General features: G+C 38.1%; 1 protein-coding gene across 1 annotated transcript in view; it reads right to left on the reverse strand.

Annotated features, from left to right (window-relative positions):
* Positions 1-17046, reverse strand: part of macrod2 (mono-ADP ribosylhydrolase 2) — a 569941-nt gene that overhangs the window by 360579 nt on the left and 192316 nt on the right. The window contains exon 5 of the mRNA XM_079856275.1: positions 1382-1498. Within this exon, the coding sequence (XP_079712401.1) occupies positions 1382-1498 (117 nt within the window). The remainder of the gene's footprint in view (positions 1-1381; positions 1499-17046) is intronic.

Here is a 17046-nt window from a genome sequence, read left to right on the forward strand (position 1 = left end):
ACATCCAATTCAATTGTTTTAGCTCAGAAGTGACATAACATTAAATCAAGGACAGTAGAGAAAGCCACAGAGCTACTCATTTAGTCAATATCGGCTCCTTGTTAGAAAAAACAGGTGGCAGAACACAAAACATTTAACAATGTTTGCAAGATATTTGAGCTGCCCCAATGGCAGAAATATTAGATACAGAATAGGAAAGAAAAAAAAAAAAAAACAGTTACGACTGGAATGTTATATCCCCATCTCCACTTACAGAAAAAAAAAAAAAAAAAAAACTAGAGTAAGCACAATGAAATTAAACAAGCAAGACTCTGAATGCATTTTTAAAAGTAAACATATTTAGCAATGGTTAAAACATCAGACTAATGCATGTTAACATGGAAAAACTAGTTTAAAAAAAAAAAAAACATAAAAGTGCAGATAAAGACACAGAATTCACTTCTCTTTCTCACCTTTTTGTGCTTGAATGAACACATTCATGCAAAATTATGTCAAAATGCCCATCTTGGCGAGTATCCTCATTGACCAACTAAACCAGCTTAATCAGGCTGGGAGAAAAGTTAAATTAGCTAAGACCAGCAAAACCAAATAATTCAAGAGCACTTGTCAGCTGGTAAGGCTGGGAGACCAGCTAAACCAACTGACCGATCAACTAGATGACAGAACACCATCTTAACCAGGCTGGGAGACCAGCTAAACCATATCAAGCCATCTTAAGACCTGCAAATCTGCATCTGATGGTGTTTAGCAGAGTAATGACCTTGTATATCTACATCAGACCACCTCAGGAGAAGTCCATAGTTTAGAGTCTGTTCATGTTTTAAGCACATCTTCACCACAGCAGGCAAACGACATGACACAAGACACCCTCCTGCATTCTAAATCCCGTGACGCCGCCTCGTAGCGACGCCGTCTTCCAGCCGCTACCAGCGTGATGCTCATCATCACTCACATGAGTCAGAGAATGCCATAAGCTAATGGAATAAATCAAGGATGAAATATCAATCAAATTACAAACTAATAGTTCCCTTAATGTCTTTGTTGGAGTACAGATGGCCCCTTCAGCCAGCCAAGCACACCACAGCAAGTCATCATAATAATCAGCGCACTAATAATACCACTCCATTAATCACATATACGCGCTCAAAGTGCATCGCTGCAAACAACGGGTGCTCTGCTGCAGGAACATCACAAAGTTGAATCGTGGTAACACTCACTCATTAGACTCTTCTCTAGTATTCATGCTTATTGTTTAAAGGAACAACAAGGTAAGAAATCCATTGAGGGAGTTCTGTGAGCACTACTGTTCCCTTGGCTTCTGAACATAGTGGTCTTCAGTTACCTGTAAAAAAATGAATAAGGGCAACATGCAGATACTTACATTTAGCGGGGAGGTCGTAGCCGCAGGTGATCTTGGCTTTTCCAGTGTCACAGCCATTTAACGAGTGGCACTCTTCATACAGGAGATGACCCGCGGCTCTGTGTATGCAGCCATCCACTGAAAGAGAGAAACAACACCACTGTGAGAACTAAGGGTGTAAGATAATATTGTGATATTATGTTTAGCAACACTGTATCAATATATCTATTTGTTTGCATCCAAGATTCATGGCTTTGTTCAGTTTAAACCCCAATCGTTAGATGGAAGTCTTTTTATCTCTGAACGTGATCTGACATAAGTGCAAGGGTGAACCGCTAGCGTTAGCATTGGCAAACCCAGCTCACTAGTTACCACCAATGGAAGACCAAATAATGATACCAGCTCCCGCCGCAGTGTATAGAGGTGAAGTGTGGACTCATTTTGGCTTCCACTATAAAGAAAGCACTTAAGGAGATCAACAAGAGTCATGTTGTTTGAAAAATAAGCCGTGCCAAAATCCAATACTCAGGGAACACATTGAATCTAAAGAGCTCAAAAAACATCCCAGCGCCATCCACGCTGCTGAGAACGGCGTTTAGATGAATACTAAAGAATTCACCAAGCACTTTACTATTTTTCCTTATCGTATCCGTATCATTACACATATCGTATTGCCAGATTCTTGGCATTACATAACCTAGCGAGAACAGATATGTTGGCTGAAATATTAAAAGCTTTTTTTTTTTTCATTGAAAAAAACATATCTATTTTTTATGATGCTATGATTTATGATATAGTTAGTTGATATTTCATAGTGTTAGTTTAAACTTTTTTGTGATTATGGGGTGTTTGAAATTCTTCAATATTTTTCCTTTTGTGCTCCAAGAAATACAGGTTTTGAACAACAGAGAAATTATGACCATTTAAATTATGAGGTGAATGAATATTAAAAATCTTATTAATGAATGTATTAAAATAGGAAATAATACACACAAGACTATATGTACAGAGATAAATAAAAAACTCATTGTAGATGAAGGCATGACCCTTGAACTACTGATACTAAAAAGTGCTAAACCACCTCGTGTCCCCAACCACTGTTGATTCGTGTAAAATTAATGTCTTGAAGCTTTTGTCTTCCGTGTTATTTTGCTCTCCCTTGGATATCCCCACCTCCCGATGTTTTAATTTCACATGGTTAAGCTCAGGATGCCTTTGACTGATGGTACTGCTTACATGAGTAGGCAGAGAAATAGAAATCCAAATGGTCTCCCTCCCTCAAAAGCCCATGACACACCTCCAGCAACCCATTATCAATCACAAAGAAACATCATAAAAGTACAGTCATAAGGAAAACAAATAAATCCGAAAAAGAGCTTGTAAGCAGAAATGAAGGACTTATTCTAACAGACGCAGAGCTCCTGACCTCTATTCTCAAAGAAGATCATTATAAAGAGAATATGGAATTAAAACCGACTGTACACATCATTCTAAAGAAAAAGAAAAAAAAAAGTTTTCATAATCTTTAATCAAAATTCTTCCACATCTGAAACGTTTGTTCTGCTAGCATAACCAAGGCTGTGATATTGGGGAAATATTTTAACCAATTTTATCACACTCAGCCTTTCATGAACCAATCATACCGTATCCAGCCCAATCCTACATTATTATAGTTACATATAGAGGTTTAATACTTGTGTTTTAGGGGGAAAAAATTCTAAGTAACTCTGACACATAACTTTCCTGCACCAAACACAGTTTGGATGAATGATCTATAATCATATGAAATTTTGAGAATAGGTGTGTTATTATCTTTCTAAGAAATCAGACTTTTAATTTTTGGCATGGCAGACAAAATATCAGGCAAAAAAAGTCAAACACTTGAAGCCCCCTCAAGTATTAATGAAAAACGTTTACATACAGAATAAAAATCTAGTTACAGAATTAATATTTCACACTGAAATGTCACATTATTGTCGTTAAATGCATTAACAATTCAAAATGGTGTTCATGTTGATTTTAAACACATGAAAACAAATCACTTGTGCGTTAAAAACAGCTTCAGAACCTGTGATTGATTCAATGCCCCAGCCAACAGGTCGTGATACATGTGACCTAAATGTAAGTTTTAGCTGCTGCCACTGATCTGGTTTGCACAGAGATGAACAGCATGTCATAAAGGAGATCAGTCTCAGTACGCTAATGACACAAGCAGATGAGAGGCAATAAAGATGACAGACAGCCCGCTGTTACAGAAGAGAGGCTGCTCGTGCTAAATTTCATGATCGACCTGATCCACTCGCTCATTCATTGTACAATGACGTTGTAAATGAGTGCGAACAGCTTTGGCAAAAAAAAAAAAAAAACTATTTTTTTTCCCTTTCTTTCTTATCAGACACTACCTAAGTTGACAAAAACTACATACAGGGTTTTTTTTTTTTTTTTTTTACAATTTTCTGAAGGAGACACCAGCTGGTGAGAAGATTTTTCCACCACAATCAATCATCTTTAATGGTCTGAGCGACAGCAAGTCGACAGATACAGATTCCGATGGCTTTTGAGAAAGCACTCAGTTCGAATAGATGAAGACAGTGACAGAGCTTGCAATGAGAGAATCGGTTCCTTAGACAGCCTAACAATTACCACATCAAATGCCATCAGACTGCATTGGACATGTTGACAGAGTAGGCGTACTTCTTTACGTCCTGCAGTTTTGTGAAGTTGTGTATTTTTTCAATACATGTACAGTTCCTGAGAATTTCAGCATGGACCACATGGAGTCATCATTAAATTTCAACAATATTCATTTTCATTATACTACAGCTGAATAAAAAAAAGAAGTTAATATTGAGAAACGTACATTTCCAAGACAATATGGCATCGTCAACTTCTGTTAGTTACAAATTAGTTACAAACAATGGCAAAAAAACACCATTAACCATTTCGTCTCCAAGCAGCAGTATTTTGTGATTGATTCAATAACTCACTTATGGAGAGTCACTTGTTCCATTCCTAACAAATTGATTCAGTGAATGATTAAATTGATTCACTCATAAAGATAGTCACTTGTTCAGTTCATGAATGAATAATAATTTTTATACGAATCCGTTCAGTGAGGGATTTAATTACGCACTTATAACGAGTCACATTTTTTGTTCATGAGTGAATCACTTGGTGCCACCTACTAACAATGTAACCTACAGAAGAAAAAAAAAATCCCTTATTCATAGAGTCGCAGAAAGTCCCAGTGCTGTATGTTAGCACTGTCAGTCAATCAAATTCTAGGACCAGAACTAACTATTGTATAATTTTAAACACAGAATGAATAAACACTGTCTATTGTATATTACAGGCCCCTGTAAAGAAAGTTCATTACACATAAAGTCTCTAGCTCAGCAAACGGCATCACCATAAAAACTGCATATTTTGCTGGATGTAAAGTACATTATTACAGCTCTTATGCGTTAGCATTTAAAGTCATTTGGCTGTGAATCACGCCTCTCGTGAATATGCCTGGTCAAGCACACCACAGCCTTTGAGAGATGAGTGTTACAGGAAGTGGAGCATGTTATTGCAGATTGCGAGCACAGTTTAAAGGCAATAAATCCATGTAGTATGTTGAACAGATGAATGGAATAAATCTTCACAACATGCATGCATGTTGTACCCTCAGTAATGGCAGCCTGTTTGCAGAAGCTTGTGAAGATGTGTTTACTAAAAAGTAATAATTAATAACGCTTTACAAAATGTTTATTTTTCATTAAAGACAGTTAAAAGAGAAGCTCATGATGTTATGGATCATCCCAGTTCAGTCTGTGACTGTTAACTGATCCTTGTTTGCAACCCACTAGTCTCGCGTATCCAGACCTTTAGACTGACGGCAGAAGGTCTGGACTCCATAGTGGCTTTCATTGGGCAAGGACCGCCCAAGAGGACATCTGACTGACATGTAAAGCAACCAATCACACTTTGTTTTCTTCAGTGTCATGTTTAGGGGTGTAAAAACTTAGAGTTAATGTCCCCACAATAACAGAATATCGTGCAATTCATTCAAGAATGTCGTGCAAGTTTACTGCAACAATGGCAACAATGGTGCTGTGAACTTCACATACATTTGAAAATACCGTGTTTAGCTGATCCTGACAAGTGCTAAATGTCACCCAACAGTCCGTAGGCGTGATGTCTGATGCTGAGACTATAGATGATTAAGATTATGATAGACAGAAAGATAGACAGACAGATAGACAGACAGACCTCAAGTCTGTAAGATACTCTTACATGCTCTTATATTACGCCACGTACAAGGCACAACGTCTCCCTTTAATTATGTCAGAGTTCAACTTCAATGCCTGAACTTCCACGGTTCCTGTTTGTACAGAGTTGTTGAGCAAAATCTGGAGCTAGAGGCCAAGGAGTGGATCAGGTGATACAAGTCAATCAGCACATAATCCTCACAGCCTGTCAAAGCCCATTATTATCTAACCTGATGCTGCTGGTGAACACATCAAATGTGTTTCAGCATATGTTGAGCTTTCTTTCCAATGTCTGATTATTTGATGCTTATGCAGCTCTCGTATCTTTGCCCTCTGCATGTCTCAAGCTAGTCAAAGAAACATCACAAATGCTGATTTATTCTGTTTCCTCACAATCCCACGCCAAGCATACCATACTGGCTTTCATCTTCACTCGGATCAGCCTAAAACAGTGTTTTCATTTTATTTATTTTTTGCTGCTTGGTTTGTGTTTATCACTGACATCAGTGACTTGGTTGAATGTCTTTTTTTTTTAGAAATTATTATAGACCACAAACAGACACAACAATTTCAATGATGCAAAATGCATATTACACTGTAAAATGAGCAGCTCTGCTTTAAGAAGGATCGTGTGAGTCTGGAGTAATGACTTCTGTAAATTCAACTTTGCCAACACAGGAATAAATAACTTTTTAAAATGTTCAAATAGAAAAAAATAAATAAATAATAATAATATTATTTTACATTTTTACTGTTTGTTTGTTTGATCAAATAAATCCAGCCTTGGTGAGCTGGATTAAAATCAAATGTTTGTTTTTACATTGAAAGCACAATAAAATTACATTATACATTTAAATAAACCAGCAAATAAATAACCAAACAAACAAACGATCACTGTGTGATTTAACAGTGATGGAAATATTTTTAATACGTTTTTTTGTGTGTGTTTTCGTTTTTTACAAGTGATTTATTTTTTTCAATGTCACACTTTGTGCCTGAGATGAAAAATGATGAGTGGAATACAAGATATGGTGCATAAAAATGTCTTAAGTTGAAGAACACACACAGAATTGGTGGTAGATTGAGAGTGGTTGTAAGAGAGTGCAGATTTAGTTCTTTACGGAGCTTCAGATCACCTCCAGCAGGTGCTAGGTGAACTCTAGGTGAACACCAGCTGCTGCAGAATCCTCCTCCTCCTCCTCCTCCTCATCACCATCATCATCTTCTCACTGGGCTCAAGTCCCTGGACTTTCGTCTTTTGTCCGCCTGCATGGGATTATCTATCACCCACATGCACAACGACATTCACATTAGCAGCGTTTTTAGACTCTCATCAATATTCTAGGCAAGAGGCTGCTGGACTGCAGGGTTTAAAACGAGTTCCCGATTACAAAATATCTGCAATACAAGAGCTTCAGAGCAACATATCTTTGCGTCTATCGCCTCGCAACCAAACGTCTGTTTGGCACCAATCCCCTACGTGACTTTCTGAGGATATTGAACTGTTTGAATTGTTGTACGATGCAAGAAATGATTTTCAGAAGTAATCTGGGAGTTCAGCTCACTGTGACAGCAAATCCTGTTAGATGCGTTGAGAGGCTTCAGCTGATTTCTGTGGCCTTGCATCATAGTAGCTCAGGTTTAATTTCACTCCATTAGTTTGGAGACGAGTTCAGCAGGCTGGGTACAGCAGATGCCATATCAGGTGATGCCAGCGTCAGTGTGAGTGGCAGCCCATGCTCCCTGTTTCACTGCTAAGCGAAGGTATCAAAATGCACCAGCATTCATACATCTCTAAAGAAAGGCAATCTGAAATCGCTTTGGGCACTAAAACTGAAATCGTCTGCCGGCTCAATACTGTAATCTCCCTAACCTCCCACCTCCCCCACCGCAGGTATATTTAGAGATGAATTCCGATAAAAAAAATGGCTTTTGAGATGAGAAAGCAGAGCAGAGAGCCTATTCTCCCACCCAGCCCAGGTAATGAGCCCACGGGGCCAGGCCTGGATCCCGGGCGCAATCATGTCCAGTCAGCCGATTCCTCGACTTTCTAGTCAGACACAACAACTCATGGCACAAAACAATGTAATTCTTTGCAGGAATCAATAACCATTGCTTTCTAACCAGGGGAATTTGTGTAGGGCTCCAAATGCAGGACTTACTGTTCCCAATCGTTCCCTAGCGACTCCAATGATTTCTGTTCATGACAAATGAATTAACAACACCGAAAGCAGGTCTCAGCCGAGCCGCAGCAGAAGCGTGACCCAGATGCAAACCGGGGTGTCAATTTATTTTCTAATCAGGGGAGGATTTAAGGAGAATTCCCTGCTGATTGCGACGCTGGCGAACTTACAAAGGCTGCCTCTGTTCGGCATTAGCTAAGTGTGGTGTTATTGTCACCTTTGAACGGAGAATGTGTCATTAAGAGATATGGTGTGCTATTTGTGTCTTTCAGGTGCAATACTAACAATTAATGGTCTTACCAATACATTTAAGCAACATACATTTGGCTGCTTGGTTTCACTTAAGACACGTTAAGTGCAGTTTAAGGCGGCTAGCTTCTGCTAGTTGCCATCATCTGCTCTGTGGCTTATTATGCAAATTAAAGTGACATCACAACCGGGGTCATCAAATAAAAGCCCACCAAAAGCATATTCGTGCAGTCTCCTCAAGTTGATGTTTCAGTATAAACACTGATCGCTTGGCTATTAAAGAAATTTGCAGTCCCTGGCTTCCCGTGCTTTCAAGACAGCTGCCGAGGCTCTAAAAACAGCACTTTCAGCCTGTAGTAATCCTGTAACTATGCCGCCCAGTGTAATATTTCACTCCTCTTCAAAAGCCACAATGCCCCTGCTGGACCTTTCAACAGCGGATCTGTCATTTATCTGCTCTCCTACTATGCAGCATAGCATCTGGTGTTGTCCACCATCGCCATTCCAAGTCTCCTCCACCATTACCGCTAATGTTGCATCGATCCACTCAAGACGTGTGTGACTCAGCGCCAGTTGAGTTATTCATTTTGAAGGTGTTCTGCATTGATTTTGTCAATAATAATGAAGACTAGATGAAAAAAATTAATCATGACAATAATTAATCGATTTTAAGAAAAAAATTATGAGAAAAAAAAAACACTGCAAAATGTTTTTGAAGAGAAATGTAAAAAGAATATGATTTACACCAGCATACTGAATCACACACATATACATATATATATATATATATATATATATACACACACACACACATACATATATATATATATATCGACTCAAATAAATGCCATTGTAGTTAGAAGAAACTGACTAAAATTAATGAAACGATGACATGTTAAAAATATTTATCAAAAACAATGACTAAAACAAAACTGCACAGTGTGTAGGAGCTTGCAACCTCAATATCCTTTCCTTTCTCCTGCAGAAGTGCAGACGGTGCCTGAAGAAAAGTCAGGTACCTGTTGGGCACATGCATGAGTTTTAACGTTTTCCCACAAGCGCTGCAGCGAGACAGTAATGCCTCGCTAACCTCCCAAAGGCCTTTCTCGCAAAGTCTTTCTCTCTCCGACTCCTTTCCTTTCAATTTTTCCCTCTGACACAAAGATCCTTGCTCTGCTTTCATTATAATACCCTGCTTTTCAGAAATGGTGTCAGGCGCAATTTTCCCTCCCTAATTATTTTCCGTCCCTGGTGAGGTTTGGAGTTCAGGCCTGGGGGAGCAGCTGCCATTAAGTGCACACCGGGGTGGGTTAGGGTGGGCTGGGTGAAAAACAGAAACTCTGGAGGAGGAAAGCAAGAAGAAGAACTCTGTAAATTGTCCTAAATTAACTACACGGATTGGAACACCTCAGTGCCAAATAAGTTGGCAAACACTTGGAGGTCCCGTGCTATTCTGTTGGGCCGCAAGTCAACTTTACGATTAGGTAACTGAAAGTGTTGATTCCGAATCCATGCCTTATTTCCTGGCTCCTCCCCACCCCTCCTGTTTCCAGCCCCTGTGATTTACCACACAATTTTCTACCCAGCTAATTCTACTGGAGGAGATAATGGCATGAATTAGGCCCTAATCAAGTGCCAATCAGAGATCCTTAGAACTCTAAATGTCAGATATTAGACGTCTCGTCACCCGTCGCTAGTTTCAGAGCTCCAACAAATTGTTATATTAGCTAATCACACTCGCTATTCAGGCAATGGGAATAAAGAGAGTGACATTATTCAAGTTCCCTTCAAAACGCTGATGGAAATTATAAAAATCTCACCTGTCTCAATGGTAATATCAGATTTGACTGGGAAGCTACAGATAAGAATTGTGGCTTTATTCTTTGAGCTTAGGCCCCGTCTACACGGATATGTCTGCGTTTTGGCCTCCAATATATATGTAAAGACTGTTTTACACAGCCTTCTAAAGTGAAGATTAAAACAAAAAATCTGTGATACATGTGAACAGTTAATTTCTGTTATAGTTTTTGTATTTTGATGAAAATATCCTTTAAATTTAGTCAGTATTTCGCCATGTCATGTTCTTTTATTTTAGTCAGTTTTACTATGAATTTAAAGCTGCAGTCCGTAACTTTAAGTATCCACTCCTGACTGTTCTTTGAAAACTAAATTTTTTCTGTCTTTGTTGTGACTATATTTTTTCAGTGAAGCAAGGAGCTCATAAAAGGTTTAAAATGACAAGACAGAATCTGACATTTTTATTTATTTTGTCCTTGGTGTCCACTGTGATAGAAACTGTGCACTCACATATCACTGCCATTAGACCGGACCAGTGAAAACACAACCAAAACACCTCTTAAAGCAACTCTGAGAAAGAGAAAAAAGACAGCAACCTCATTCCGTGCATTCTTTTTGGATTAGAAGATCCGCAGACACGTCAAAATGCATTTTCTATAATGTTTTGGCCACAGTCGTTTAAAAAAAGAGGAGTGAAAAAAAAATAGTCATTGGGGTAGCACTGGAATAACACTAGTGTCTAGCACCCAGGGGGTAGGGTCAGGCATTTCAAAGAAAACACAGGATTGTTCCCAGGCTCATAAAGCGTCCAGGGCCAGGTTAGGTTACCAAAGCTCATCTGGTGCTGGCGTTTTGCTGCACAAGACTCTGACAGCTGCGGACGACTCGGTGCCAGACCCCGGCAGAGCCGGATTCCTGGGGACACCATAGCCCTGACACTTGCCGGTCATTCTGAATGTTTTGTGCTGTTTTGTTAGACTTGTATTTCTGGTGTGGGCTCTAGAGGAAGCAGATACTGTCAAATAAGGGCAAGATACAGTCAACATTCTCAACACTTCAAGGCTGAAGAACTGAGGGATGATGATTTCCTTCAGACTCTTATACCCATGTACACACACACACACACAAACTCACACCTTCTTTTCCCCTCCAAACAATATAACTATGATTTTTCACCTTTGACTTCTCATACAGTGTCTTATTACAAAGAAATCTCTGCTGAAATGACCATTATCACCTGCACCCTCAGGTCAGATTGCCTTTGGCACCTCTTCATAAAGCCACAATTACACATTTCTAGCAAGGCCAGAGCAACACATAAACACAGCCTCATTCACTTATTAATTTACTCTCACAAATACCAGGTAGACTCAAATGTATCACTCAAACATATGAATTGTGAAAGAGAATCTTGTAATTTCAATATATATTTATCTTTTTTGAAGCATTATATAAATTAATGTATATATGCCAGCACTCGTTCAGTATTCTAAGTCAAATACTATGTTTCTATTATAATAAATAAGACTTCATGAAATCCACAAACATCCATTAGTTAATAAACAACAAGCTAATAAACAAGTAGTACATGCTCTGCATGCCCAGCTGTCAAGCACTGTCAATGAATAAAAATACACATTAAATCCTCAGTGATAACAGTGTGACATAAAAAGTATTCGCTTGTACTTCCATTTGAGGCAGTAAAGCAGCTGCGTCTCAACCATCACAAGGACACCAGTGAAGTGAATTTCATCCTAAGTTCAGCCCGGTGCCGTGAAGGTAAATAGACGGCCAGTCAGAGGTGAGTCCTGGGACAGAGGGCCTCTGTTCACTTGTTATTTCTGGAAAAATGACAACAGCGCTGGCCGCCAAACCCAAGTAATTACAGGCAAAAAGTGAAATGGAGTCTGTCCATCAGAAAGAAAGAGTGAGAAAGGGGGAGAGAAACACCATTCTGTCTCAGTACGTTCCTGGCTCTCAGATGGACTTTTCCACAGAAGCAGTAATTACGGAAATGAAGAGAGATGGAGCCAGACAAACAAAAGCCACAATTTCAGATTAAAATGCATGAACATCTGCTTCTGTTGTGGTGCCATTCACCTAAGTGTACAAGCCAGAGCGTACAGAGACGCCACTGTGAGAATGATGGAGCCTGACTCTCCAGTGACAAAATAAAACGAACTTAAACGAAAACGGAAGAATGCAATCATACGTACGGAGTCAAAGATCATGGGCCTGAAGTGAGGGGAATGAGTAATAGCACCGGAGCACGAGAGAAAGATGCACCTGTAGAGCAGCTCTATGTTTGAAGGTCAGAGAAAATGTGATGGCCTGAAAATGTAAGTTGCCAAGGCAGCTGAATGTTGAAAATAAAAATCAATACTTAGCAGACAGCAAGAAAAAGAAAGAAAAAAAAAACACTTAACAAAGATAGCAGGACTTAAAGATACAAGTGTCTACTTGAGATTTGTATGAAGTTGATTTCAAATACAAAAAGTCTTTCTCCAAATCTAGTAATAATATTAATGGAAGACTAGGAGTGCCACTTAAAAATACTGTACACATTTTTTTTTTTTAAACATAAAAAAAAAAAAAAAAAACATTACATACATACATACACACACATACACACACATACACACACATACACACACATACACACACATACATACATACACATACATACACATACATACACATACATACATACATACAGGCTTTATCTCAGCCAGTCCTTCGGGAATTTGCTGCTGGCTCTTATGTAGATAGTAGTTAAACATGAGATATAATTCATTTGAGGTACATCAAACTAAAGAAAAAAAATTAAGTTTCCTAACTTTATATTTAGGCTATATTTAACTTAAATCCTGTACTAGAGAACTGTTTTTTTTTATTATTATTATTATTATTAAATATGTGTTCAATAAATATTATTTGATATAAATAATAATATTCCATATTTGGCATTGAGAAATGGTCCATTAGTGATCATGATATGGGCTTCAGTCAAAGTTACATTATTGCGCCATTAGATGGGAGCAAAGACTGTCTTTATGAGTGACGTTGACAAATTAGTAATGGAGGCTTGGGCTCAACTGTTAAACTGTAAACTTGAGATTTGAATGTTGAATCCGTTGAATCTATTTTTCTTCCCTATCGTTCTAATCTTCTAGGCTGCTCTCGATCATAATTAGTAAAGGCTAAGTACATTACTACAGAATCCAGGTTTTTAGCTAGTCAAGTATCAGTCACTATGGGGAATGAATACAAGGTCAGGAATATTCCTGTTAGATTAGCTTCAACGTTCCTTCGTTACTAGTTGAAGTGACGTTGAAGAATTAGTAATGGAGGCCTGGGCTCAACTGTTAAACTGTAAACTTGAGATTTGAATGTTGAATCCGTGGCGTAAGTAAGTAATTCCGCACAAAGGAGGGTTTTTAAAGACACTCCAATGTTGTTACTTATTTATTTACTCACTTTACTGTTGTATAAACACAATATTACACTCGTAGCTGTGTGATTACAGCCGAATACAGCCAAATCACACTGTTACTCGTGTGATATTGCTCATATGTATATACAATCCACAAAATAAACAGATATTTAAAATTAAATGTAACAAAAAAATTAACATTTACCTAAAAAATGTATTGATTATTTTGTATATTTACATGTATTTATTAATGCAGCACAGTGGAGAAAAAAAATAGTTATGAAAATAAGTCTTAATCACAGCTGCCTACATTTGACATTTCTCAGCGGTTTAAATGATGCAGGTTAACAAGCCAACATCAGACTCCTTTGAGACATGTTACCTGTCAGGCCGAGCATTTGAAACGTGTCAGCATGCTGATGTCTAAAATTCCAACTGCTCAAAAGAACTGTAAAACTAAAAAACCTGACATTGATCAGGATTAAGCTACTGCTGCCTGGCATCACCATTTAAGCAAGAAAAAAAAGGATGAAGTGGCATTGCGTAGGCTGATCTAGCAGAGAATATGTGTGTGAAAATTGGAGACGGCATTCGGAAGTCAACGAGATTGCGGAGCGTTCGAATCGGTTGCAACATCGCGTAACAATAGGAGCCAAATGTGACGGTGAAACAATATCCCTGCGGTACACGCTTGCTTTGGTTTGAACACCATTTCTAGTGAAAGTTTAATTGATTTTTATGTGTTAATATCATTAAGCGTAAGGTAGCTGTTAAGAATGTAAACATCAATAAGGCCCATGCCAAAAATAAGCACCGTTGCAGTGGTAAACATTAAGACTGAATCAATGCATCTTATAGAATATTTGTGAGAGAATAATGCAGCAGGAGTTTGTTTTCCACTTTTTACTGAGAAGGAACAACACAAGTGTTAAAATAAATTATTAGAAAGAAAACTACACTCGCCAAACCATTTCATGTCATCTTTAAAATAACTATGCCGATATCAACTCCTCTCCAAAGTGTCCTCTGTGAGCTCTAGAAATAATGCATGTGTGCATAAGCCAGAGCTGGGAGAGCCTTTTTAGTAGTGACTACACAAATTAATCTACATTCCTGCTGTTTATACATTAGCTACTATTAGTATAATCCTTCTATTTTTCTTCCCTATCATGCTAATCTTCTAGGCTGCTCTCGATCATAATTAGTAAAGGCTAAGTATATTATGCTACAGAATCCAGGTTTTTAGCTAGTCAAGTATCAGTCACTATGGGGAATGAATACAAGGTCAGGAATATTCCTGTTAAACAGGAAGTCATATATAATGTTTAGTTCATGTCTTAACTGTGAAAAATAGGCTAAAGATGCACCCTTGTCTCCCTCCTTTATAAAACATATATTCAGTTAACTTTCTTAAAAAGTAGACATTACCGGGATCAAAATGCACGTTATCCAGTTACACCCATACTTTCACAAAAAGGAAATTAAGAAATAGAAAATTACATACTGTAGTGATTTCAGTACAATTGGCTACACATTTCAGTTTCTCACTGGGTAGGAAAACAAGGGACAATCCAGCGAACACAAGCAAACAAAAAAACTCTTTTGACTGGGCTTTATTTATCTTTCATTCTAACCCCCCTTCTTGTCACCGGCCACATGAACACACAAAGACGGAGGCGGCTGAGGCCAGAGTCAGTAAACGACAGAGAGGAATCCTATCCAGTGATTTATCTGACGGGCCCTGACAACTTTCCAGCAGACTTCCAGAGAACACTATCAATTAATTCAGCTTGTGTCAGCATGGGAGAGATTAAGCATTAGCAGCTGCCCACTAAAACACCCAGCGCTCCCCTACACACCTCCTCCCGCCCACTGCAGGCCCAGCTGTATGGCACAAATCACTGGCCTCACGTTGACCGGCACCGGCCCGAAGCGAAAACATCAGTGCCACACGAGTAGTGTAAACATTTAGAGGAAGAAGTCTGTCTGAAACTGTTAACTGGTTCTTCAGATGAGTCTGACGACTACTCTTTAAATACTGAAATATTTCTGAGTGGAATGAATTCTGTCAATATTATGGTCTGATGGTCTACACTTTTGAAAACAAAACAGAAACCTTTAAAACAAAACAAGACAAAATAGCCATTTGTTCATTTCAATGTGTTATCACCCATTACGGTATAATGATTTATGCCTTTGAAAGTATACTAAAACAATTATACAATATGTGCAAAAGATAAGGGTCAAAACATTTTTTCAACAATTTTGAATGTCTGTTACACTCACCAACGCTGCATTTATTTGATAAAAATTCTAAATAAATATTATATTTTAATATTTAAAATATAATTTATTCCTGTGATGGCAATGCCGAAAACAGTACTGCTTAATATTTTTTAAGAAACTACTTTTCAGGATGCTTTGATGAAAAGAAAGTTCAAAAGAACAGTATTTATTTGAAATAGAAATATTTTGTAACATTGTAAAAGTCTTGTGTTCAATTTAATGCATCCTTACAGAATAAAAAGTATCAATTTCTTTAAAACAAATCTAACTGACCCCCTTTTAAATGAAAAAAATTTAATAAAATCTGTGAAACAAAATGAAACACGCAAACAAGTTTGTCATTTAGGTGTGTATTAGCCAGTGTCTGTAGTTTTGAAAACAAAAACAAAAGAAAAGCAAAAAAAATAAAATAAATTAATGTCAATGTACTTTACCAAATATGTTTTGTTAAGATGCCCAGCTTATGAAACAGAGGAGCAGCCTGTGTCTCTCTTGAGGAAAAGAACTGGCTTATATAAATTACAGACGTCTATGGAGGTAAGATCTTGGGTTTCAAGGGTTCTGCTAAAGTGCAGCGCATTAGCACAAGCAAGACTATAATAATTATACCATCTTGATCCCAGTCTGTTCCTGCTGGTCTTCTTAATTAACACCATCATTTTTCTGTGGGGGAAGGGGGAGCGAGGAGCACTAATATACTTGCAGGACTTTCACACCAAATATTGAGAACTCTATTTAAACCATTTAAAGCAGCAGCCTACATGTTTCCAAGAGTCGGGAGTCGAAATAGAACTACTTTGATCCTACTACTACCTAATCCACACACTTTGTCAAGTGAGAATAAAATAAATGTTGCACATCCAAGGAAATGTTTTTTTGATATCATGATCAATGCAGAAAGGTTGAGGGTCTTCTCCCTGGAGATCATCTGTTAAAGCAATTGTGTGAACTGTCAGTCTGGCTTATGATTGACAGGAAGGAAACGCATAATGGCCAGCATGCTTGGTCGCCTTCTCATTCAGTCGTGTTACTCCACGCCTGACTCATCACTTTTTCTTTACCCTCTCGCTCTCAGCACAAGCATTCATGCAGGACTTCCTGTTATAAAAACGCCTTTAGTGTACAAGCGCCACTGAAGAGTGACTGAAGAGAAACAGCCACCATTATCCTGACACCCTGTGGCAGTCGCTCTCTGAATTCCAATTAACACGGGTTGTATCTTAAAACAATATATCACAATTCAACAAGTTAATTGCTCCCAGCACCAAAAGCTGATATGAAACCACATTAGGAAGAGCGAAAAAAAACACCAACTTATCTCAGCGGGGTAAATACATTTTGAGCCAAAAACAGAAACGGGGATGGAAACTACAGAACAGTACAATTAAAACTCTTTTAATATGCTTCAAAAATTTCTATTTTTCTCTTTTGATTTATTTTTTGATGTGTCATTGCACCAACAGCTGCAGCAAATCAAAAACACAG

This window comes from Squalius cephalus (genome assembly GCF_949319135.1).
Source record: "Squalius cephalus genome assembly, chromosome: 21".
NCBI lineage: Eukaryota > Metazoa > Chordata > Actinopteri > Cypriniformes > Leuciscidae > Squalius > Squalius cephalus.